Below are 22,204 nucleotides of genomic sequence, written 5' to 3'. Positions count from 1 at the left end.
AAGGCTTGGTCCAAACACTACCAGTCATAGTTTCCAGTTCCTTGACTGGTGGGTCTATGGGAGCCTAAGGAGAGGCATGAACCTTGGGACTGGAAGACGACACGAGAAGATCTAAAAACAGGAACAGCTTGGAAATGCAGAAAGCCCGGGCCGCGGGTCCCGGGTGCTTGACGTGACTGGAAACGCTTTAGAGAACAGCCCGCTGGTTGGGGGGGGAGCCTATCCAGCTCGGATATGTTCCAGCATGGAGCGACTGGCGGGCTCGGAGCGGGCGCTACTAGCGTATGGCTCCCAGAGCCAGCGTTAATGGATCCCCTTCAGCGCGGCAGCGGGATAGTTGCTGCGCAAGTTATCCAAAGGAAGAAAGTTGACAGCAGCGGACATGGCCGAAACTTTGTGACTCTCAGCTCGAGCCTAGGAGAGTCAAGCACGAGAAAGTGTGGATATGATGTTCCCAGCAAGAGAAGAAAGGGCCAGAGCGATCCAAGAGACGCCGGTTTGGATAGCCGTTGATGAAGGAAACAGAGCGTAGCCCGCAGTCCCGTGTGCTTTGCTGATAGTCAGTGCAAGAATAATTATAGAAACAGAGCGTCAATGGCGGTTTGGGTTCCGTGGTTCCTGGGAAGACATGCAGCGAGAAACGGGGCGATTGGTGGGAGTGCAAGGCAGAGTTGACAGATGGAAGCTGGATGTCGAGTCAAGAGTTTAACGTGCAGAATCACGACGATGAGATGCCGCAAGAGACACAGACACAGTGGAGATTGCTCGTTAACTAGTTAGCTGTGAGGCTGGGGGGATCATGTTGGGGATTGCTCAGCTCCCTTGGCGCAGTCACAGTGGATGAATGGATGACGCGACGGGCATCGGTTTCAACGGCAGCAACATGTCTTCAACCACTGTTGCAGCAACGGTTGGAATCATCACAATCCTCGTATCTCGCAATATCAGCATTCCAGATGTCTCTCCAGAGTTGATGCTGTTTTCATCACGGAAACACAGCTTTTCGCCACCCAATTGCCTATTATTATCGAGTTCGGGGCCATTGAGGCCGAGCATGCTGTCATACTGCACTGCATTCCGCGCATCCTGGCCCAGGTCACCACTGGGTCTCCTGCGAGACCTGTTGGGGCTCTGATTGGCAGCCCTATGCGCACTGGTCTCTCTCTCTCTACGGGGTTTCTCCGCCAAATCTCCCCATCGTCGTCTTGGTGGTTTGAGGCCGGAAGCCCAAGGCAGGATCTGCACTTCATCAGGTCCATGTGACCGGCCTGCATTACTCCTCTGCACTCGACATCTTGTCCCTCTCTCTGCCCGCATTCTGGCCTGCTCCAAGTCTCTGCAACCAAGCGAGCCCGTCGATGGTGAGTGGCGCAGTCAGCCCTATCGTTTTGGTGACACCCAGCTGTGGCGGTGCGGCATGCAGGGCTGCCACGACATGAACATGGACAGAAAATCGGACAGCGAGGAGCCAGAATATCAACGCTGATAACATTAACCGGAATACTGGCTGCTCATCTAGACTCCCCCGCTACTGTTCTATCGGACTCCTCCGGGGTGTAGGTATTAGCCTACGGGTCGCAACGCGTGCAGTGCCTGGAACCTTGAGAAACTTGACACAGTCCCCCAGTCAGCTTTGCTTGAAGATTCATGTACCTGATCCCTACTGAGCTGAAACAGGGTGCAGGAAAGGCTAATTAGGCGCTTTGAAATCGCGATAACAAGGTAACTACGGCTTTTGCCACTCGGCCCAATGTTCGCTATTTGTCTGTTTTCTCTCCATTGTGCGTCGCCGAACAACATGCCGTCGAAACCGAAAGGAGGAAAAGCGGCACGAAGAGAGGAAGGGAGGGAGAAGATACCATGCCAGATCCTAAGCTGACTGATGATTTGAAAAATGAGCAACTCCCATCAAATCCAATCCCTCAACTCCCCAAAACACAACCCTCGCGCAAGTCTCAACCTCAACGCCTTCAGAATCTCCTCCCCCTTGACATCGCTTCGTACCATCTCCCTCCAATCCCACCCCCGCTTCACATTTGCATCTCCACCCGCCAGCCTGGGAACCAGCACCCCCGAATCAATCGTCCCCCGTGACCGGTTCTGCGGCTCGAGTATTTCGCTTCCGATCAGTGAAAATCCGCTAAACGAGCCGGACATCGACGAGACGGATTTGCGGAGCAGGTTTGTCGGAGAGTGCGATCGCGAGTCGTCGGGTGAGGACGTTTGTGCCGTGCCGGTTCCGCGGTAATTGCGATGATGGAGGACGGCGGACTGCAGGCATTCTTCGCATTGGTCATAGACGCGAGATGTGACGGTTTGTAGGTCTTCGATCGCGGCAAGGATGGTTTGCAGTTGATCAACTATAAAATATTGGTTTGGATCTGCTACAGAACGGTGAGGAAAGGGATTAGTCCATTGCGCAGTTGGAAGAGGCTCGCTTAGGAGTTGAGAGATGTAAACCTACGCTCGATGAGTGCAAGCGACTCCCCAAGCAACACTAATAGTCCGTCTGGTTGCACCGCAGTTTTCCGGTCCTGGTCATACAAGCCACCGTAAATGCTATCGGCAGCGCTGCTGATTACTGCCGTGAGGGCTTGCGCAGCTGCTCTCTTCCGGGCTAGCGGACGATGCTTGGGCTTCTGTCCCGGCTCTAGGTTCACCTCTTCATCACGAATATCATAGTAGTTCCGTAGCGTCGCGTATCCACTAAAGTGGAATTGAAGCATGGCTGCGCCTTCATTGTCCACAGAGGCAATCGCTGACAGCGCTGCAGTAGGTTCGTAGAGAAGTGATCGAAGTTGTGTGTCAAGTTCCGATTTAGGAGGATACGCGGTTGACTGGACAAGGCAGAGGGATATAAGGAGGTCTACAACATTCTTTATCTTCTGAATGCAATGCGCCCGTGCATAACAAAATAAAGCGGCGCCGTATTCTTCGGAGTTTTGGGCAATTTTATCCCCGTATCGCTAGGACTGGTCAAACGGCAAACTCATAATACAAACAATGGCGGCGAGCTTACCTCGGAAATCTTGCGGCCTTCCTCGTTATACCCTAGCTCTGTGCACAGCAGAACAAGCCTGTCCATCTTTTCCGAAGAATCGATAGTCACCCGATCCAGGAACTCATTCACTTTGGTTTTCATCAATCCTTGATCATCGAGACGACTCAACACTTCCAGCGACAATTCCCACCCCTCCCTGACACTTGACGGCCCGTCCAACCGTCCTCGATCAAACAATCCGGACGAAAAATTGACCAAAACATCATCTTTCCGAAGCCTCTGATCCGGCTGCCCGTAGTTTAGAACCATAAGATCATTCTCATTCAGCCCAGGCATGGGTTCGGAACCCACAGACGAATCCAGCCAGCCTCCGAAGCTCGCAACCTCTGCAGTCGCGGCAGCGATTGAAAGAGACCACGTCTGCATCAGCCGAAGTACGCCTTCGACGTTCCCTTCAAAAACGCAGGCGAGACCGACTTCAGAAGGATTCATTGAGTTAATTTGTAACCCATCCTTGCCGAGGGTATCAGTGACGCACGTAAAGGCGTAGTCGAGACGCCGCAAGTACGCTTCTTCGGTATTGATGTCCACAGATCTGGGGCCTTGCGATCTCTTGACCGCTAGTTGATTCGAATGTCTATTGTCTAAAGTAATCTCACTGTCGTCATCGCCGTTCCACCATGCAGCAAGGCCAACAGTGGCTTCAACCCAGTCCTCAGAGTACTTCAAGATCGTCGGAACGGCGCCCAGTATGATACCGTATAAGTCCTTGATATATTGATAGATCATCCACGGAATCTTGCTTTCAGCCATGCGAGCACTTTGGCTAAAGGACGAGACACCGGATCGGATGCTGGAAAGGCCAAAATGCGATGCCTGAAAGTCCCAGTTTCCCCCGGCAGAGTCCCGATCTGGGCCTTCTGCCAAATCTTCGAGCTCGGAAACGGCGGACATTACTTGCTTTCTGTACATTGCCCAGTCCATCCCTTTAATATCCCAGTCGTCATTTTTAACTCCGGGAGAAGTTCGGAGCAGCTGAAGCGCTTTGTTTACGCACTGCTGGATTATCTGGAGCTGTCTGCCGCGGTATCCTGGCTCTTTGCTGCCCTCCTCCATCGCTGTTCGAGCATAGCTGAAATCGGCTGCTTCCAACAATTGTATAACAAACGAGAAATCCGCACGAAGAAGGGCGGCAAGGACGATGCTCCAAAATGTGTGCGACGCGGTCGGGTTTGGTTGCTGTCTCTTTAGAGCATTAAATTGAGCTGATTGAGGTGAATGGTGTTGGTTTAGCCAATCAAATAACACTTTTGGGATCGAAGACTTGGACTCAGAAGGTTGTGATACAGCTAGAGTGTGGAAAGGTGAGCGAGAGGATTGCGAGCGACGGTCGGCAGGATGGCGTCGAAGAATTGGGGGATGATGGAGTCGAAGTAGCAATGAACTCAAGAAGCCAGCTTTCATAATTCCCGAGGATTGCTCCCCAGGGCCAATGCATCCATTCTCGTAGTTGACTGAGCCCGGTTCTTCTGAATATTGTTTCCACAAGTTTGGCAAATCTTCACAAGCACTAGATAAGGCGATATCTACGGTGTCGTCATCTGCTTCACGATCTCTGACCTGGTCGTACATCTCACTGATGGTATCCTCCATACTAAGCAACAATCCGCTCGGCTCATCGAGGGCGGCCAAATTTTCCCTAGATGCGATATCGACCGCAATTCGAGGAAATGAAGAAGGCTGTTTTTTCCACCGTATTTGGGGAGGGCTGGGAGGAAAAGATTGGGCCCAATTCTCGTCCAATTTAGCTCGCTTCGCGCTTTTCGGGTTCGAGTAAATCATTGACTTGCGCATATGGGCCGCCGGACCACCACCAATCCTTGGAAATGTCGAAGGTAGAGGTGCGTCATCTTCTTCCAGGTCCATTCTTCTGGGACTTTCGGTATCCATCTCCTCCAGGTTATCTTCCTCCTCGCCGTCGTTGCTGAAAGTAAAACTCTGCGATAGTTTCGATCTAGGTATGCTTCTTCCCCCTCCAACACCACGCAGGAGATTTGTTGAAGGCTCCCTTGTTTGGCGGGACCTGAAGCTTGGGAAGGGCGCATTTCGTGATTGCGATGCGGAGAAGTTGGTTGAATTGGTGGAAAAGGATAGCAGGTCTTCTGAAGCTTGAGAATCCACAGAGCTACCAAAATAGTACGAAGACGGAGGGTTCCCAGCAGGAGTAAAAGATCCAGCGGACGAGGGAGGATGTCCAGCAGGAGTCAAAGAAAATGCGCTTGACCCAAAATCCGGTGGTTTTGCCGGGGTTGAAGGAGGACTGGAGTCTCCGTAAGCCCTTCTGAATGCCATGATGCGAACCAAAACGTTGACAATGTTCTATTGCAAAAGGCTAGATAGGCATCGTGGCCGCGCTCTTCCACAATGCGTGCCAGCAAGCAGACTGCGTTGTTGTTTGGCGCGTTGATGGCCTTCCATTTCGGGAACTTTGAGGTGGCCCGAGCTCCTAACTAGCTCTCGGATAAACTATTGCCGATATTAAATCACGTGATATATCAGTTACGCCCGAAACGGTGGCTGTAAAATACTCCGTGCTTGTCTGGCCTTTGATATCTTCAGCATCAAGCTCAGCTATTCGGAGTCAGCTCCCCGAGGTTGCAGCCGCTGGCCCAATTTATTGCTAATTAGTTACATGTGGTTACTATTCCGAAGCTGTGAAAGCCTTCTCCACAGTCAGGACTAAGGGGCTGACAAGGCACTATGCTAGGCTAACTTGGCTCCATTGCAAGCCGTATGTATAAATGGAGCCCTGCACGCGAGCGAAGATCATAAGAGCAGCATTCCTCTTCTCCCATCTGGCTTCAAACCCGGGCAGCTCTCACCCCAAAGTCTCGAAAAATGTCTTCCCCTGCTCCAGCGACAGATCTACCTCTCACGAATACTTCGCAAATCTTTAACCTTTATCTAACAACCTCATGTACCAATTGGACTGTCACCTTGGGAGACAAGACGCCGCTTTACTATGTTCGAAAATTGCTCTTCACATTTGGAAAACCCGATTTAACGTTTCATATTGGGAAAGATCGCAATGGCACTGTTGCCGCTGTATCCAATTTTGTGACCTTTTCCAGTAAATCCAAACTCGGCCTCGGTGACCCTGCAGCCGTGACAGACATGTTATGGGAGGATTTAACCCGAGAGAGCAGAGACCATTCAAGATACCGCTTTGAAATGAATATCTCCTCCCACCATGGCCCTGAAAGGCGAGGATTTCTCTGGAAACGGACTCACTCTGTTGGAGTCGACGGCTCGAAACCAACTAAATTCAGTTCGATGAATTTCAAATTTCTCGACGAGCAAACGGGCGAGATACTCGGTGCCTACACAAATAACGGGATCAAAAGCTTTAAGAAGCAAGGGAAGTTCCAGCTCAACAAGACTTATGGAAAAGACTTCGAAACGATGTTCCTACTTTCTGGACTTACAATCCTTGAACGTGCGATCCGCCGAGAGTCATCTCGCGGCGGAGGCGGCGGCGGTGGTGGTGGCGGTGGCTAAGAGCCATTAACAACCCTATCTTTCTATTTCGGCCTTATTGCAATAATAATTGGCGACCGAGTGTGTCCATTCAAAGTGTTTAGCCTTTGTCCCTGGGATATTTTGTTAATTGCAACCGATACAAGTGGAAAAAGATGAGGTCTGCGTACCTGAATACTATTCCTTATCGGTGCTCCGTTTCTTACTTTCTCTTTCCTTTCTCATATAACCACGGCGCTTAGACTTCTCTCTCTCTATGTTTCTTTTCTTTTCACCTCTTTTTTTTTCATGTTGAGCCAGCCATTTCCACTGCTCGGTGACACTTGTTGCTTTTTGCCAATACTAGCTGCTCTGTTTTCGCATTATACCTTTACGTCGAGTGCAGGGTAGGGACTTCCTGCTAAGTCTTCAGTCTATGTTTCGGGCTTTCCGACGAGCAACTTCCGTTTGCATAACACTAGTGTGGTTGTCTGGCCTAGGAGTTCAGGGCTTCTCTATTACCCTTACTTGGATATACAATCCGCAGCGCCTAGCCATTTCAATCACAGTTATATATTTATATGAAAAGCATTTACTTCCCGTCCACTCGTTTACATTGCTACGGTTTCAATCCCTCTCGACATACGGCCAATGATGCCTTATTCCACGATTATTGTGGCTTTTGCTCTCCTTTGGGCTGGATATGCCTTCTCAACAGCAGGATGGGAAACGCCTAGCACTACGTATTGGCGGAAAATAAAAACTGAATTGGAACAACATAAAATTTCCGGAGTAGGTTTTAAGAGACCATACGCTTTAGAAAGTGCTATATCTCATTGACTGATAGTTCGGCTCCCGGCACCTTCGAATAGCGTCTGCAGAACACCCAGTGATCCAAAGGATTCCAAGGTATCCCAATTTAATGGCCGTTGTGACTAAAAGTGAGCCACGCTAATATATCCCAACCCAAAAAAATCAGAAGAATTAAGCTGAGTATAAAAACGAAACGAAAGTTGGGATGTGCGATGGCTTCGACGACTAAGAATTGAGCCGACAAGGGCAGCCAACTATCCTACTTCGACCATCAGGAGAAGGAGTGCGAATTGCCCACCTCTCTTTGGCGATATCAAAGAGGAGTTGTGCCAGTCATTTTAATGTCTTTTCCTCTGTCTTCTCCCTGCAGCCCCATTCTTACGAAAATCTCAAGCTCGCCCAACGACGATCCACATTAACACGAGAATTATGCGATGGTTGGAGCTCACTGTAGCACCGCTTGTTGGAAAGTAGGAATTGATGTTCTCTAAGCAATGCCTGTTTGTTGTAGTTTTATTGGATATATATCTTTAAGGTCTCTCAAGCTTCTTGTTTCCATGAACAGGCGGTTAACGGCTATTGATTCGCTTAAATTGTATTGAATGGTCAACTCGCTAAATTGATTCCCTGCCTGGTTGTTCTTTCTGCTTATCGTATTGGATAGGAGAACTCTTGAAATTTGTTTTTAATTCCAAGCTACAGTTTTGCCAGGTCCTCAGGCGAATTGACCAAGACATATCGATATCGTGCCTTTCCCGCATCCATATCCGCCAGGGCAGTATTCACCTCGTTCATATTGCGTTCCTGAATCCATGGTAGGACCCTCTTTTGAGCCGCTAGCTCAAGCATCTGGCGGATTTCGTCCGGAGATCCGAGTTGGGATCCAGCAATAACGGTGCCTTTAGTAATCATTGGCCCAATGTTGAAAGAGGGGAAAGGTTCTTCTGGCGCTCCAACCTGGATGAATTGTCCATTACGTTTAAGCAGCCTGAGATATTGTGCGAGTGGGACGTTTCCGGAGGAGACAGTGCTGATGATGAAATGTAGGGAGTTCGCATGCTTTTTAGCCCAGTTTTTGTCTTCATCTGTTGCAATAAAGTCGTCCGCGCCTAGGCCGTTTAACGCATCGGATCGCTTTGAATTGCTGCGCGAGATTGCCACAACGCGATCGCAACCCATTGCCTTGGCAAATAGCAAGCCCATGTGTCCCAATCCGCCAATTCCAATTACACCCACAGACTTTCCAGGCCCAGCCCCATTTCTCAACAAAGGTGAGAAAACGGTAATACCGCCGCATAGAAGGGGAGCAGCTAGATTACTAGGCAAGGCGTCCGGGATCTTGAAGACGAAGTAGGCTGGGCCCCGCCAATATTTCGCATAACCGCCGTACGACTTGCTCCCGTCAGGAAACTTGCCATTGTATGTCCCTGTCCTTCGCCGACAGTAGTGCTCCAAGCTGGATGAACACTCCTCGCAATCCGGTTTTAGGCACGAATTACACTGTGCGCCGACGCCGACTCGATCGCCAACAGCTAGATGTTTGGACGGAGAGTTCAAGCTGCTGACGCCGGGACCTACGCGTACAATGTGGCCGACAATCTCATGGCCGACGACGCAGGGGTAATTTGTCGGGCCCCAGCCTGAGCGGAGAGTGTGGATGTCTGACCCGCAGATGCCGCAGTGGGTGATTTTGATATCGACGTCGAAGGGCGTGAAGGGTTTTGGCGTGAACGTGGCGAGCGTTAGAGGAGATGTTGCAGAGTGACTGACCCAGCCTTCAAATGAGGTGGGCGGCTGGTTTTCCATATCGGCCTGGTTTTTCTTGATTGTTCAGTTAAAAGACACTGTGTAGAAGCGGTGGAAAGCCTCTATTTAAAAGGGTATAGCTTTCAAGTTGTAGGTACAAGTCGAAAGCAACTGGGAGGCCATGCCAATGGAAAAATCACGAAGTCTCATCGAGGCGCCATAACAATCCCGAGGTTTACCACAAGCCCGGCCCCCGGTGCGATTGGGAGCCGGGTGGAGAAAGACGGCGGGATTTATGGGTCAAAGTGAACGCCAAGAGATGTTCTTCGGATGTTGTGCTTTGTACGGGGCATCTTGCAATGATCTTCCTCAAGGTATTATAGTTATAATAGCGGGTTGTTTTTGATATGGATGAGCCCCTTGTGAGGCCCTTCTCTCATCTCAAGAAAGCCTGCCGAGGTTACTTTTCCAAGATGGATCACGTGATACAACGCGTTGCCCGTCCAACGCCCTGCGATGGTTTGCACAGAGGCTTCAGGAGCGGGTTGATAATATTGCCCTTGTGAAATAGAGGTGCGCAACAATATTGTTTATTGTTTTCGACGAGGAGCAGGAGGGTGTAATTCGGGTTGCACTGTACGCCTTGGGGAGCGTGTGTGTTGCAAGATACTTAAGATATGCCAGAGCGCGCGGTAACTGTAAAATACATGGCATATATAGCTCGTCTCAAATCCAGAATCATTATACATAACCACATCAGGTATCACGACAATAGCCGTTTGCGAATCAATCATCAGCGCAATCTCAACAACGCCATGTATGCGCAAAAACGTCGAACAAGGTTTCAAAGGCCAAATGGGTATCACTTTGCAAGACAAAACATCGCTCAATCAGCTATTCTTGACAATTGTTCTAGTTCCTTAGCGGAGAATGCACTTTTCCTTCGCCGACTACGCGGGTTCGAATCATTGGAGGTACTGCTCCGTTTCTTGCCGCGAGGTTTGGAGTAATGTGCTTCTCCCCGTTTTATAGCCGACGGTCTCGCCCCAGTGGCTTGACGCGTCATAATTCGATTGTTCTGCAAGAGTCAGCTGGAGATTAAAACATAGCCCATAACGGAAAACGGCACTGCTTACACGTAATTGGACTTTTGGATCTGCTTGCTTTCTGGTTGGTCTTCTCGGTGAGCTGATCGTACTCGGTTTCTCAACCGCGCAGGAAGCATCCTTGTCTGTATCCGGCATGTTCTCTGAAATCGCTTCAGCAGGTGTCCCCTGTGGTAGTATTGTTGGTTGTTTATTCCCCGAACATTCCTCCAGTATATTTTGATTTCGCTTCGCAAATCTGACCGTCCTTCTTCTTGGGCTTGCGCGCAGCGAGCTACGACGGCGAGGCGCAGCGCGCTCTTCCCTTTGTTTGTCTTCGCTTTCCCCTTCTCCTTCCTCTCCCACACTTGGTAGCTGCACGTTCTCATTGTTGGATACAGGCATACTTGCATCCTGAGAAACAATGTCTCGATCAATACTAGAGCCGAGAGTCATGCCAAGCTTTAGCTCGTCTATATTCACTCCATCACCGCCGCCTGCCATACGTCTGTGCCAGTTATCCATCATCGCAACCGCTTCTTTCCATCTAGCTTCCATTTTCTCCCAGCCATCGCGTAAACGGGAGATTTCACTGTCCCTGATTTCGACTTCTTCAAGCGATACAAAAGATGGATTGGTTAATAACGATCGTAGTTGTTCTAGCACGTATGACATCTCGGCGGAGAGTGTTTCGTACGGAGGGACCGGCCCAGACAATGGATCAGTTTCGAGTTCAGCAGCATCCGCTGCCATAGAAACCTCATTTACGCCCGGTTCTGTCAAGCCTTGGAGTTCTTTCAGGGTTGTTATTGAGTCTTGCGCTAGACGAATCAGTCCATCATTTTCGTCACTTAGACTCTGGCAGAGTTGGGTGAGAAACTCGGTCGTTTCTTGCCTCAGGCTATAGCCGGGAGTGTCTAATCCTTGACCGCCTTCTGTAGACTTCTGATTTGTTGCCTTCGGCGGAGGCGTAATTGTTATGGTTGTAACACCCGGCCCGTCCCTTTTACCTCGAGTCCGCTCGGTCAATCGAGCTTTGAGTTTCTGCATTTCAAGATCTCGTTTACGAATATCGGTCGTGTATTGAGCTCTGATCTGTTGGACTGTGGATTTCATCCGCTGAACCTGCTCCTTCAGTATGCGTATTGTTCCCTCGGCTTCTCGTATGTTGACTTTGAAAGCTCGTTCTTGACCTTCGGTGAGCGCTAGAGCACGGCTTAGCTCCTCCATCCTGGTTTCAAGTCGTTCCTGGTAATCAAAGGAGAAATGTTAGCAGCATACTTGCAAACAAGTCATTTTGAACGTACAACTTCAAGCGTTTGTTTTGCTTCCGTATTACGGAGGCTCCTGATCGTACCAGCCAGGTTTTCATGTTGCTCTGCTTCTCGCTGCGTTCATTGTCAGTTCGCTATGGCCACGACCCAAATTAGAGCTCTACAAACATCTCTTCTCATTATCAAATCATGGACCAAGTTGATAACTGTTGTCATTGTGCCGCCGATGCCGTCTGGCGCCCTTGCCGGTTCCGCAAACTCGATGCGTTTGCCATTCCTGAGCAGTCCTCGAGCGAGTAGCAGGTTGTTGATGTAATCGGACGCGGCCTCCAAATTATGTGTTTCCATTATTTTAATTGAAGGTGTATCGTGAATGATAAGCTGGTCGTGTTGGGAATCAGTCCCAACGCTGCGAAAGAGGGAGAGTCCGACGTTGCGGTACACGGCGTTTTCCCAAATGGGAAGAAAGTAAATATCCCAGCTGTGGTCCGTGCCACCTTCGGGCCGAAATCGATCCGTTCGAACCCCACACCTCCAAGTACATATGGAGTTACTCTCCACTAAGCGCGTGGCTCAAAACATCACCCGTCACATCAGCGTCGCGAGAAAGAGCCTTCATCACAGTGGCATCTACTGACGCTGGATGAAGCTATGCTTGCCAGTAACACCCCGCCCGTCCCCCGAGATGTGCAAGCGTTGCAGTCAGCTGGAGAAGGTCATTATCGCCTCAGAAACTATGAGAGGGCGCTGCAATGTTTCACTGAGGTTGTCCCTCCTGTTCTCTAGTTGGCGTCTGGAACACCACTGACAAAGGATTGCAAAGGCTCTCGCACTTGGACGAGGAGATCTAGTTGCCTTGCTTGATAGTAGATCTGCAACATACTGTGCTCTTGGCGACCTGGAATCTGGTTTGAAAGATGGACGACGAATGATCAAAATTGACAAGGCTGATGCACGGGTATTTGCAGTTTTCCTGTGACGGGATGTTGATAACCACTCACAATAATAGGGATACCTCCGGACAGCAAAAGTGCTGCAGTTAATGAAAAAATTTGAAGAAGCTATCAAAATTTACAGTTATTCACTTCGCACCCTAGGTAGCGACGCTCCTGGGCGCAAGGTTTGTGCAGCACCATCCTCAGCAAAGGTTCACATTCCAATTAAATCTTCCTGCTAATTATCACGCAGCAAATTGAGACACTCATGTCTAAGTTAGAGAAAGCCCTTAACCCCCCGAAGCGGGTGGACCCTTTAGTCGTTCTACCCCCGGAGCTGGTATCTATGATACTTGAATATTTAGATCTAACGACTATGATGTATAGACCCCTTCTTCATGCTCTTTTTCTGCCACAAAGTTAACCTGTTTGACAAGGCGATTTATACAAGTTTCGAAGCTCTGGCAGGACCTTGGGAGTTGTCATTCCAAACAATGGTTATCTCTCGACCTCTCAATCGCAACAAGGCCTCTTAGTTTCTCTGATGTCCGGGCATTTTTGCGCAAATCAAATGGTAATATAAGAGACGCCAAACTTGCCAACTTAAATCCTAAAGTTACGCCGAAGGTATTTGAGATTTTGTCTCGCTGTGCTCACCTAAATTCGCTTCGAATCGGGATGCCGGATTTCGGCGAAGGGACTTTACCCATTCCTGGCCTTACGAACCTCAAAACTTTAATCCTTAACCAGGTATATACTCTCCCAGAAGACCACTTTTGGGCCGTGCTGTCGTCCTACCCTAGTCTCGAACGCTTAGAGGCATGCGTGGCAAGGTCTTCCACAGCTAGAAATCCTTTATTGGAGCTTCCAAACATGCGATCCTTAAAGCTATATTCAAATCGGGAGATTCCGGCTTGCGTCTTAACATTACCTCTGTTTTATGTGGGTTTCGCTTTTCTAAAACCTTTCGCGAATTGGCCCGGCTCATCAATGACTAGGACCAACTTGAAACCATAATGCCGAATCTAGAAGAGCTTTATCTTGAAGGTTCTTTCCCACCCAGGCCAATACGACCTGTCTCGATCGCAAACCATCGCAACTTAAAGTCGTTCACATATGCTTCGGCATTCCTAAACTCGTTCCCGGACTTACCAAGGACCTTGGAACATTTACGCTTCGAGTCTTCCATTATTATCGCGACGCCACAAGGAAACCCACTTAGCCGCTTTACCAGGTTAAGGAGTGCTACGTTTGCCGAATTTATGTTCCTGAGAGCAGAAATGCTCGAAGGTCTCCTATCCAACACCAAGGGAATCCTAACTCGATTCACCGTTCGATGGTGTTCAGAGATTGAACAAAATCACCTAGAACCATTAATGAGAAAGGGTTTGTTCAAGTCCATCACTCATTTGGACATTGCGGGAACTGTGGGGGTGACAGATGCCATCACACCCACCATCATCAAGACTATGCCTAATCTAAAGGTCCTTGATATTTCGCGAACTAAGGTTACAGGACTTACAATCAAGCAATTTGCGGACGCTCAGATACCCAAACTGGAAAAGATTATCGTCCATCCCGTTAGTATCGATGCGGTTGAATATGCCATTCGTCTTGGAATCCAAATTGTAAGGTCCTATACTCCGCCGGCGGCCGAGACCCGTAATCAATATTAGACGGGGAGATGGACTCTTAAAATGTGATGTTTGGCCTTCTTATCTTCGCTTCGAATATAGCAAACAGGGAGAGTCGATAGATTAAAGAAAAATAAACCTACAATCAAATTTTAATGTATCTGTTTAGTCAACTACACAAATGAAAACGCAAAACTATCAATATCTCAAAAGGTTAACCTCCTTCAGTCATCCACCAGGTCATTTTACCGCCTGCTAAATTTCATTTTGCCATTTTACAATTTTCGATGTCTACCTCCTTTTGACGAATGCGAAGAACGAAGCATTGCTCGTTCACAATGCCACTTGGCCATCCTATCCTTGCACACCACGCTCTGCACACCACCTTTCAACCTCTCTTGCCAGTTTAGTCCTCTGGTCGCGCACGTTTTCCATCATTTCTTCCACCTGGTCCCTATAATGTTTAGAAGACCCTAGGTCCACATCGTTGCCAGATGCCGCAGCGCCATTTGCTCCATTCTTGATTACGGGCACAACATAGTCGTCGTATGTGGCGATCATCAAATCCATGACAGCCGAGAGCTGGTTGGGAAGCCACTATAAAAATGCCATTAGCTTGTCGTGGCCTCGAAAGGGAATACTGCAAAAAGGCTTTTCGAACGACGTACCGTGACAATAGGACTTCCTCCAGTTGCAGTTGGGTGTGGAGTTCGTTTGATAATGTATTCTCTGGCAAACAACCAGTGTCGCCATCTGAAGCTACGAACATGGTCGAGGGCTTTCAGATATAGGAACACGGTCTCTGGGTCTTGGACAGCGTAGTTGCGGACACCAAGCTCCTCTGATCGAACACGAACGTGAGCCAAAAATTCACGATGGGGCCGAGGACGATAGGCTCGGAATTCGTGAAGGATTTTTGTTAGCGGGGTATTTGGCATAGGGATCTCGAGAAGGTGGTCCAACAGGGGTATCTATTTAACTCAATGTTAATCTGGGCTTTCAAGGTCATTATTTCATAAGGAAATAGACTTACAATGCTGTCATTAGCACCACTCTCTCCACGGAAGTATAGCGGTTTGTTGTCGTTGATTCCCTCATAAACTACACCATTGGGGAACATGGACTGAGAAGTAATTCCGAAAATAAAAACACGGAACGCAAGGTATTCAGTCGGCTTTGAATTTTTCCACATATCTATAGAATGGTTAGACGATTTATCGTTGGCGTTTGAGATCAAGGCTCATGGTACACACCTTCCATGCATTCTTCAATTTTATTCATAGCAGCCAGGATCTGTCGGTAGGCATCATTGATCTCCTTACGATCCTTAATTGTGTCAAGGGAGTTGAGGATGCGGACAACTCCACTTATCAAAGCGTAGGTCTCCTTAACCATGTAGATGTGGGTTAAGATAAAGCCAGCTTCGGAGCTTTTGGGGTCCAGACCACGTTCAAAGGCTCGCACAAGCCGCAGGTTGGAATATTCGTGGCCTTTAGATGGGTCGGCAAGGGTATAGTTATAAAGAGAATATGCTGCAGCATAAGACAGAAAGGGGGGGATGTCGAGGCTAGAGGGAATTGTTAGTGCGTGGGTGTAAAGGCATAAAGGTGGCAGTATGGGAGGAAAGAGAACATGATGGTATTACATACATCTCAGCACAGCGATACATAGGGCCGGCAACGGAATGTGGAAGGGTGTCTCTTCCCAACCCGTACCCGCCATCGGGGTTGGACTTCCAGTTCTTCCAGCAGGGCTCCAACAAGTAAGAGGAGGCCAGGAAGGAATAGTCCCTAAAGACCGCGGTGATGGTAAACATGTCTGGTTTACCATCCTCAGTGATGAGCTTATCAACCTCCGAGGTGAGGTCAGGAAGCTCCAGCACAGCTGGACCTAGCTCGTAGGTAGCCAAGAGGCCTGGTGTGCCATCTGCCTTCTCGACGGGAAGACGAGACAGCAGAGAGGTCAGGGGGGCAAAGACTTCTGGCAGTTCGACGGGAGGAATGATAAGAGGCATAAAGCCAGTAGAGGTGGTAATAGTAAAGGGATCCAAAGAACGTGGCAGGGTTGTTGGATCGTCAAGGACATGAGGGAATTTAGCCATCGTGGTGGCAGAAGAGTGATCTTCCAGAGTCGGCATGGCGGATGGGATGAGACGATAATAGATAGAGTGTGAAACTATATATTTGTTTCGATGGAGTGGAGGGGGCTTTATGTGTATATACAGAGAGTGGTATGGTTGGTCCTGTGAAAGGGAGGAAAGGGAGGGAAAGTTCAACACAGAATTTCCGGGGTTGGGTTTCCGTGAAAATCAGTCTTCCGGCAGAGATCAGGATTCCAAAAAGCAGAGGCAAAAGCTGGGACACATCGAGGGTTATATACCCTCATGAGGCCGGAATTGATACCGGCCTCACAACGCACTATTACGAAAGACATATAACAACGGTGGAACTGGAAGGATCGTCTTCCACTGAGGCTTCGGAACATGGAGATTCATGTCCCTGATATCCCGGAGAAAAGATATGAAGGGTTTAGATGGAAGACATTGCAAATCACTCAGACACAGCAGCTATAGGGACAATCTGATATCCCAAACGAGATGTTGTCCAAGGGGGATCCCGTGACCCCGGAGGTACCTGTCCACCACTTCAGCATCCCCATTTCATGACCAACACACGTGGAAATACCGCTCGAGCGGCGTAGTGCAAGCATTTATGCCACAGCGTCCTCTCAGACACTCGCCCACCCGCCCTTCAAGGCATTTTCTCTGATGGTTGATTCGATCAGTGGTGTAAGGATGCGTGATGCCCGATGTACTCAACCATCCAAATCAAAGTGATGTGGTACACCAAGGTTATTGCCAAGCACTGAGCTAAGCATTGCGCTCTGTTTTCTGATTGGCCTGGCCGGAATTGAACCGGCCTCCGACAATATCCGCCACTTACTCATCATGCTCTTGCTTTGAATCGCCGTCAGCCAATCACACTGCCCGCATAGGCTGCTCGCCAAGCCACCGGTCAACAATGCGGTCACCACGCAGTCCGGAGTACGGATATTTTGAAGCAACCTCACCGCCTTCTGTGAGAGACTGAGTACGGAGGAACCAAGACCCAAAACTCCATTGCTCAAAATGAATAAATACATTATCTTTGAGTTGACCAGTTCACCCCATCCCCAAAATTCCAAACTCAGCCTTGGACAGGGTTTACAGCGTCGTGAAAACAATCCCTAAAACCAGCCAAAGCAGGGACAATACCCAAAATGACAACGGCATCAATATTGCGCCCGTGGACGAGGGATCAACTGCGCCACCTTCAATGAATGTGTCAAGACATATCGTTTCGCTTGATGGTCCGCCAGCCCTGGTGCACCGAGCATTGAATTCCATATCCATGCCGTGGTCGCTGGCTGTGGTGTTGTGATAAATAACCACATATTTCACTTTCATAAATACGTCTGTGATGCTGGGGGCGCCGCTCCAAATGCCCCCGTCGGCCCATAGATTCAGAAGCGCTCGCCCCGGGACATTGGGCATTCTGATGTCGTTCGCATGCACCATGGTATCGTTAAAGTAGAATTTGAGTTCCTTCTGACTCCAGTCAAACCGATGGCGCTGGTACCAACTCCCTGGCTTATTACCCTTTATCGGGATAACTGCTGTGGCATTCTTAACGAGGTTTCCCGATTCGTCCACTGCTGGATGTGTTGTGTAATGGATCAATATCTCGCGAGGCTTAATCTCTCTAGTTAAAACCTCCATGTCTATTTCGTTTTGATCATCCTGGATCCCAAGAGGGAGCATTAGCGTTTATTAATTCATTACAATTCAAAGGCACAGAGTGACCAACGTGATACCAAAAAAAGGCGGCGACGCTGCCCCCGTCTGCTCCTTCGAGTTTGAATTCGGTCCTAAAGCTTCCGTGGAAAAGATCGCCCGACTGACCCGCAACCGATGCGATGCTAACATTTCGACCAGCTAGAACGCCCTCCTTGGGATATCCGATTTGGCGAAGGATCATGGTTCCGTCTTCCAGATATACATTTTCCTGGAGGTTTTGAACGGGAAGTGGAGTGGCCCAGCTGATCGATGGCATGCTCCATTGTTGAATGGCCCAGTTTCGTTTGAACTCGGGGTTTGACGTGAGCCGTTTCGCGGGCGAGTATTGACTAAAATTACTATATATGATATGCGTGAAATAGTGGCGAGTGTCGTTCATTCGAAAGCCGCATTCGCATGCTGCATTCACGACGATGGCGAACAAGACAACAGGGAGTAGCGCTCGATTGAGAAGCCGAGGACTTGCCAGTAACCCTGTTGCGCTCATTATTCCAGTTGAGCTCTGGTATCTGGGAGCGCGAAATCCTGAAGATGAGTTGGCTAATACCTATAGCCTGCTCTCCATGAATTTCAGCACGCAAAGGACGACAAAGTGTATAGGGAGAGAGATCTTCTGCAAAAGAATCTGGATCGAAGTATACGCCAATATTTCACGGATAACATGTATTCAACGACCGGGAGAGCGATGTACCCTTTCTATGAGAACAGTGCGCTTTTCTCGCAAAACAATTCGCAGAACCCAATCTGTCAAAGTGGCCAAACCTCGGAAAGAGCAATCAACATTTTGATAAAAGTCGAGGCCGTCAAAATAGTGTGGGAAAGGGCGTTGTTCTGTCTACCAACCGGTTTAATTCATGCATTCAACCTTCACAAGAATTGTCTCATGGCGCAGTCTAGGAGGATTGCCTGCCGAATCACCCCCATAGGCCCTGTCTTCCTTCTACCATCCCCATTGCTGGTGCTGAAAGCCAAACAAAGAGAGATTTGAGACTTCATGTTTAGTTGGGCAGTTGAATATTGCATTGATAGACCCCCAGAATTGTCAGGTGGCCAATTATCAGTTCAACAGGCAACATAAAATGTAGTATTCCCAAGTGAAGGCTTCTCCTCTCTGTTATCAGGTCATGTGTGCCACACAGTCACCTGTCAGGCTGTCACCCCGGGTATTGGTAGAGCGACAAGCGTGTAGTGTACTTTCTCTGGTTATTCTGCTGTTTATAGACACGATTTGTTTCATCTGATGCGTTTTTCACAAGAAAGCCAGTCTTAATGTCGATATTTCTTATAACATGCACTGAACGGTTGTGGATGAGTGGTATGCATGCGAATGGTTGAAAGGAACCCCCTCACATGGACATTAGTTCCAGCTTTAATTTAAGGTCGCTCCATAGTAAGTTAGTTACCTACTATGACGGACTGAACTCCAGCACTCTTCCACCATTCCTTCACACCACTCACCAGTCAGATAATTTCTTTAAAACATTTGAAATGGAGAAAACATTTTAACTGAGCTGTATTCCTCGACCGTGGCACCTCTTATATGCAGCGAAGCTTGAGATTACCCTTTCCATCCCGCCAAAGAGCCGGAGCCACCTGTCTCATTCTCCAACCCCGGTCGACTGTGAATCGGGTAATACTGGCCGGAATTGGATCATTTTCACTTTATTGGGTTACCAAAACCATTTAGGCCTGTCGCTGGTCGCGTTTGCGAATGTCCACGGCCCTCCGCATCGCTGATCGTTGAACGGAACTTCCTTCCTCCACGACCAAAGAATGACCAACCTCCCCTTCTCCCCCAGCTCCGGCGGAGCCCCTACGTCTTCTTTCCCTTCAGGGCCCAGCATCATATCTCATCCGCGGAGATCATCTTACGCCTCAGTCGTTTCGGGCGCAGCAGCCACACATGCTCCCGCCTGGACTGGCAGCCCCGCAAATCTCGGAACTGCTACGCCTAGCAGCTCCTATCCTCCGCAATACAATCGATTGCACAGACAAGGTTACGGCCTTGACGAAGAAATACAGATGAACGGTGGGGGTAACTGGAGGAGGCCTGGTTTCCTGCCAGATCATTCGCGGCAGTTTATGAAGGCTGTGGCGCATGGCGGAGGAGGACCAGGTTTTATACAGCAGGCCAATCAGTTTTTTACGCCGTCGTACCTGAAAAGCTCAAAGTATATAACCCAGTTAGCAGCAGCTAACAAATCGAAGAATGTTGTACACAAAGAGACTTCGTCTGCGCATTCATCGAACGCGCCCTCTCTCTCGACGAGCTCCAGCAATGTCAACTTGCACCGCATGGCGCCGTCTCACAGAGGAATGACCTATGATATAATTGAACATAGCCCGCTTTCCGATGACGAGACTTTGTCACCGTTACCTTCGAAGTGGAACGACTCGGATAAATATAGCGGTTTGGATGTACTGGGTGATGGGTTGGAAGTCCGTTATGTTGGCGCAGCGAATAAGCACGAGCATGAAGCGGCTGCTGTACGAGCGAATCATCCTATGCCTCCTCAGTGTGGGATCTACTATTTTGAGGTTACCGTAACGGCCAAACCTACAGATGGGTATATGACACTATCTTGCACCCTCCATGATTATGGTTACTGATTGTTTCCTACAGTATGATCGGTGTCGGGTTCTCAAACAAGAAAGCGTCCCTAGAGAGACTGCCGGGCTGGGAACACGAATCGTGGGCATACCATGGTGACGACGGAAAAACCTTTTTCGGAGATAATCAGGGACAGGGAAAGCCATATGGCCCGACGTTCGGAGTGGAAGATACTATTGGCTGCGGGCTTAATTTCGCGACCGGGGCTGCATTTTTCACCAAAAACGGAATATTCCTTGGTAAGGCTTACTCGCAACCGCTGTACGATGATCGTGTGGCTAACCACCGCGAAAGGAAATGCCTTCCGTGATCTGAAACCGGGAAAGGTATATCCCTCCATCGGGATGAAGAAGTATCCTGGATGCCATGTCAAAGCGAATTTTGGGCAATTCCCCTTTGTGTTCGACATTGATGGAATGATGGCCGTAAGTTGTTTTAGCTTTTGAAGTCGAAACGATATGAAGTAATTATGCTGATTTCTACATTTAGCAAGAGAGACGCAATATCCAAGCGGAAATAGGGTCCAGTAATGTTTCAACACTTTGTCCGCCTTTAAACGAAACTGAACTACTTCAAGCCCTCGTCGCCCAGTTTTTGGCTCATGATGGTTACGTAGAAACCGCTCGATCATTTACCCAAGAGGTTAGAGAGGAAACAGAGGCTCTAAATAACAGTCGTGCCACTCCCATGAGAGATTATATCGTTGAAGATGATGCCGATGCGGTTAAAAGACAGCGTACGTTCTTTTATTCCTATTTCTCTTGTTGTTATTCCTGTCATCTAACGTTATCTGTTAGAAATACGCACCGCCATATTAGAAGGAGAAATCGACAAAGCGTTAGAATTGACGAACACTCATTATAACAAGGTTTTGGAAAATAACCCTGGGATATGTTTTCGTTTGAGATGCAGGAAATTTATCGAACTAGTACGGAGTTATTCCGAACCGGAGAGCTCGCAACAGCCTAGGCGAGCTAAATCAGCCAACGACCAAATAGGAGACAATTTTGAGGATGTTTTTACTCAGGATACTGAAATGTATGACCAGATGCAAGACATTCAGAACCCGGAAGCTATGGATACGGAAACGGAACCGGCAACACAGGACTTGTACCGTGCCAAAGACGCTCTCGAGTATGGACAACAACTAAAAGCAGATTACATGAACGATGAAAAAAAAGTATACGAGAATACATTGAACGATATTTTCTCGTTGATGGCATATTCAGACCCCAAATCGTCACCGCATGGACATTTGCTGGATCCTAGCGGCCGAGTTTCAGTAGCGGAGGAACTCAATGCCGCGATTCTTGGTATGTTAAGTCATCTTTACGTAGCCTATTATCCTCGCTGACGGATTGTTCTCGCTATAGTGTCCCTGGGGAAATCGTCCTCTGCAGCTTTAGAGAGGCTGTATCAGCAAACTGAAGTACTCGTCAATGAAATCAGTGAAAATGGCGGCGTAGGGGCGTTTATCAATGTTCGAAACGATTATTTAAGCGGATGAAATTTGGGGAACTCGAATGGGAGGGTTTCGGATCAGGAGTAATAATGGCATTGTTTTACTATCACCATTGGTTGAGCCTACTAAAGTCTGTATTACTCTTTCCTTTTTTTTTCGGCTCAATGTTTGAAAGTATGGACCTTTGCACTGACTCGGGGGATCTAGATGCATGGAAAGCAGAAACGCGGTTAATTAGGGTTAGCATACATAGGAATCAACTTTGATATTACTATTACTACCATTGACTCCA

At 48.6% G+C, this 22,204-nt stretch overlaps 9 protein-coding genes across 9 annotated transcripts; 3 read left to right on the top strand and 6 right to left on the bottom strand.

The window, feature by feature from the left end:
• Window positions 1-831: 831 nt before the first annotated feature.
• Window positions 832-1,317, bottom strand: UREG_02140 (uncharacterized protein; the record flags this gene model as incomplete). Its single annotated transcript, XM_002542578.1, has 1 exon — window positions 832-1,317. One exon carries the CDS (start codon window positions 1,315-1,317, stop codon window positions 832-834), a length of 486 nt encoding a protein of 161 aa, XP_002542624.1.
• Window positions 1,318-1,908: 591 nt separating this feature from the next.
• On the bottom strand, window positions 1,909-5,353 carry UREG_02139 (uncharacterized protein; the record flags this gene model as incomplete). The annotated part of the gene is made up of 3 exons (XM_002542577.1): window positions 1,909-2,381; window positions 2,465-2,966; window positions 3,020-5,353. The coding sequence occupies 3 exons, from the start codon at window positions 5,351-5,353 to the stop codon at window positions 1,909-1,911; spliced, it is 3,309 nt and encodes a 1,102-aa protein (XP_002542623.1).
• Window positions 5,354-5,899: 546 nt separating this feature from the next.
• Window positions 5,900-6,559, top strand: UREG_02138 (uncharacterized protein; the record flags this gene model as incomplete). Its single annotated transcript, XM_002542576.1, has 1 exon — window positions 5,900-6,559. The coding sequence occupies one exon, from the start codon at window positions 5,900-5,902 to the stop codon at window positions 6,557-6,559; it is 660 nt and encodes a 219-aa protein (XP_002542622.1).
• Window positions 6,560-8,026: 1,467 nt separating this feature from the next.
• UREG_02137 (uncharacterized protein) lies at window positions 8,027-9,136 on the bottom strand (the record flags this gene model as incomplete). Its single annotated transcript, XM_002542575.1, has 1 exon — window positions 8,027-9,136. The coding sequence occupies one exon, from the start codon at window positions 9,134-9,136 to the stop codon at window positions 8,027-8,029; it is 1,110 nt and encodes a 369-aa protein (XP_002542621.1).
• A 905-nt stretch (window positions 9,137-10,041) lies between these two features.
• On the bottom strand, window positions 10,042-11,783 carry UREG_02136 (uncharacterized protein; the record flags this gene model as incomplete). Its single annotated transcript, XM_002542574.1, has 3 exons — window positions 10,042-11,409; window positions 11,469-11,549; window positions 11,604-11,783. The coding sequence occupies 3 exons, from the start codon at window positions 11,781-11,783 to the stop codon at window positions 10,042-10,044; spliced, it is 1,629 nt and encodes a 542-aa protein (XP_002542620.1).
• Window positions 11,784-13,386: 1,603 nt separating this feature from the next.
• UREG_02135 (uncharacterized protein) lies at window positions 13,387-14,046 on the top strand (the record flags this gene model as incomplete). Its single annotated transcript, XM_002542573.1, has 1 exon — window positions 13,387-14,046. The coding sequence occupies one exon, from the start codon at window positions 13,387-13,389 to the stop codon at window positions 14,044-14,046; it is 660 nt and encodes a 219-aa protein (XP_002542619.1).
• Window positions 14,047-14,358: 312 nt separating this feature from the next.
• On the bottom strand, window positions 14,359-16,105 carry UREG_02134 (uncharacterized protein; the record flags this gene model as incomplete). Its single annotated transcript, XM_002542572.1, has 5 exons — window positions 14,359-14,601; window positions 14,673-14,975; window positions 15,038-15,198; window positions 15,258-15,571; window positions 15,654-16,105. 5 exons carry the CDS (start codon window positions 16,103-16,105, stop codon window positions 14,359-14,361), a joined length of 1,473 nt encoding a protein of 490 aa, XP_002542618.1.
• Window positions 16,106-17,206: 1,101 nt separating this feature from the next.
• On the bottom strand, window positions 17,207-18,326 carry UREG_02133 (uncharacterized protein; the record flags this gene model as incomplete). The annotated part of the gene is made up of 2 exons (XM_002542571.1): window positions 17,207-17,782; window positions 17,850-18,326. The coding sequence occupies 2 exons, from the start codon at window positions 18,324-18,326 to the stop codon at window positions 17,207-17,209; spliced, it is 1,053 nt and encodes a 350-aa protein (XP_002542617.1).
• A 1,286-nt stretch (window positions 18,327-19,612) lies between these two features.
• UREG_02132 (uncharacterized protein) lies at window positions 19,613-21,957 on the top strand (the record flags this gene model as incomplete). Its single annotated transcript, XM_002542570.1, has 6 exons — window positions 19,613-20,406; window positions 20,463-20,689; window positions 20,745-20,875; window positions 20,940-21,186; window positions 21,248-21,763; window positions 21,824-21,957. 6 exons carry the CDS (start codon window positions 19,613-19,615, stop codon window positions 21,955-21,957), a joined length of 2,049 nt encoding a protein of 682 aa, XP_002542616.1.
• Between the last annotated feature and the right edge of the window lie 247 nt (window positions 21,958-22,204).

Source organism: Uncinocarpus reesii, genomic scaffold, assembly GCF_000003515.1.
Source record: "Uncinocarpus reesii 1704 scaffold_1 genomic scaffold, whole genome shotgun sequence".
NCBI classification, from domain to species: Eukaryota; Fungi; Ascomycota; class Eurotiomycetes; order Onygenales; family Onygenaceae; genus Uncinocarpus; species Uncinocarpus reesii.
The sequence above is the reverse complement of the archived record's forward strand: the minus strand, read 5'-3'. Positions and strand labels throughout refer to the sequence as shown.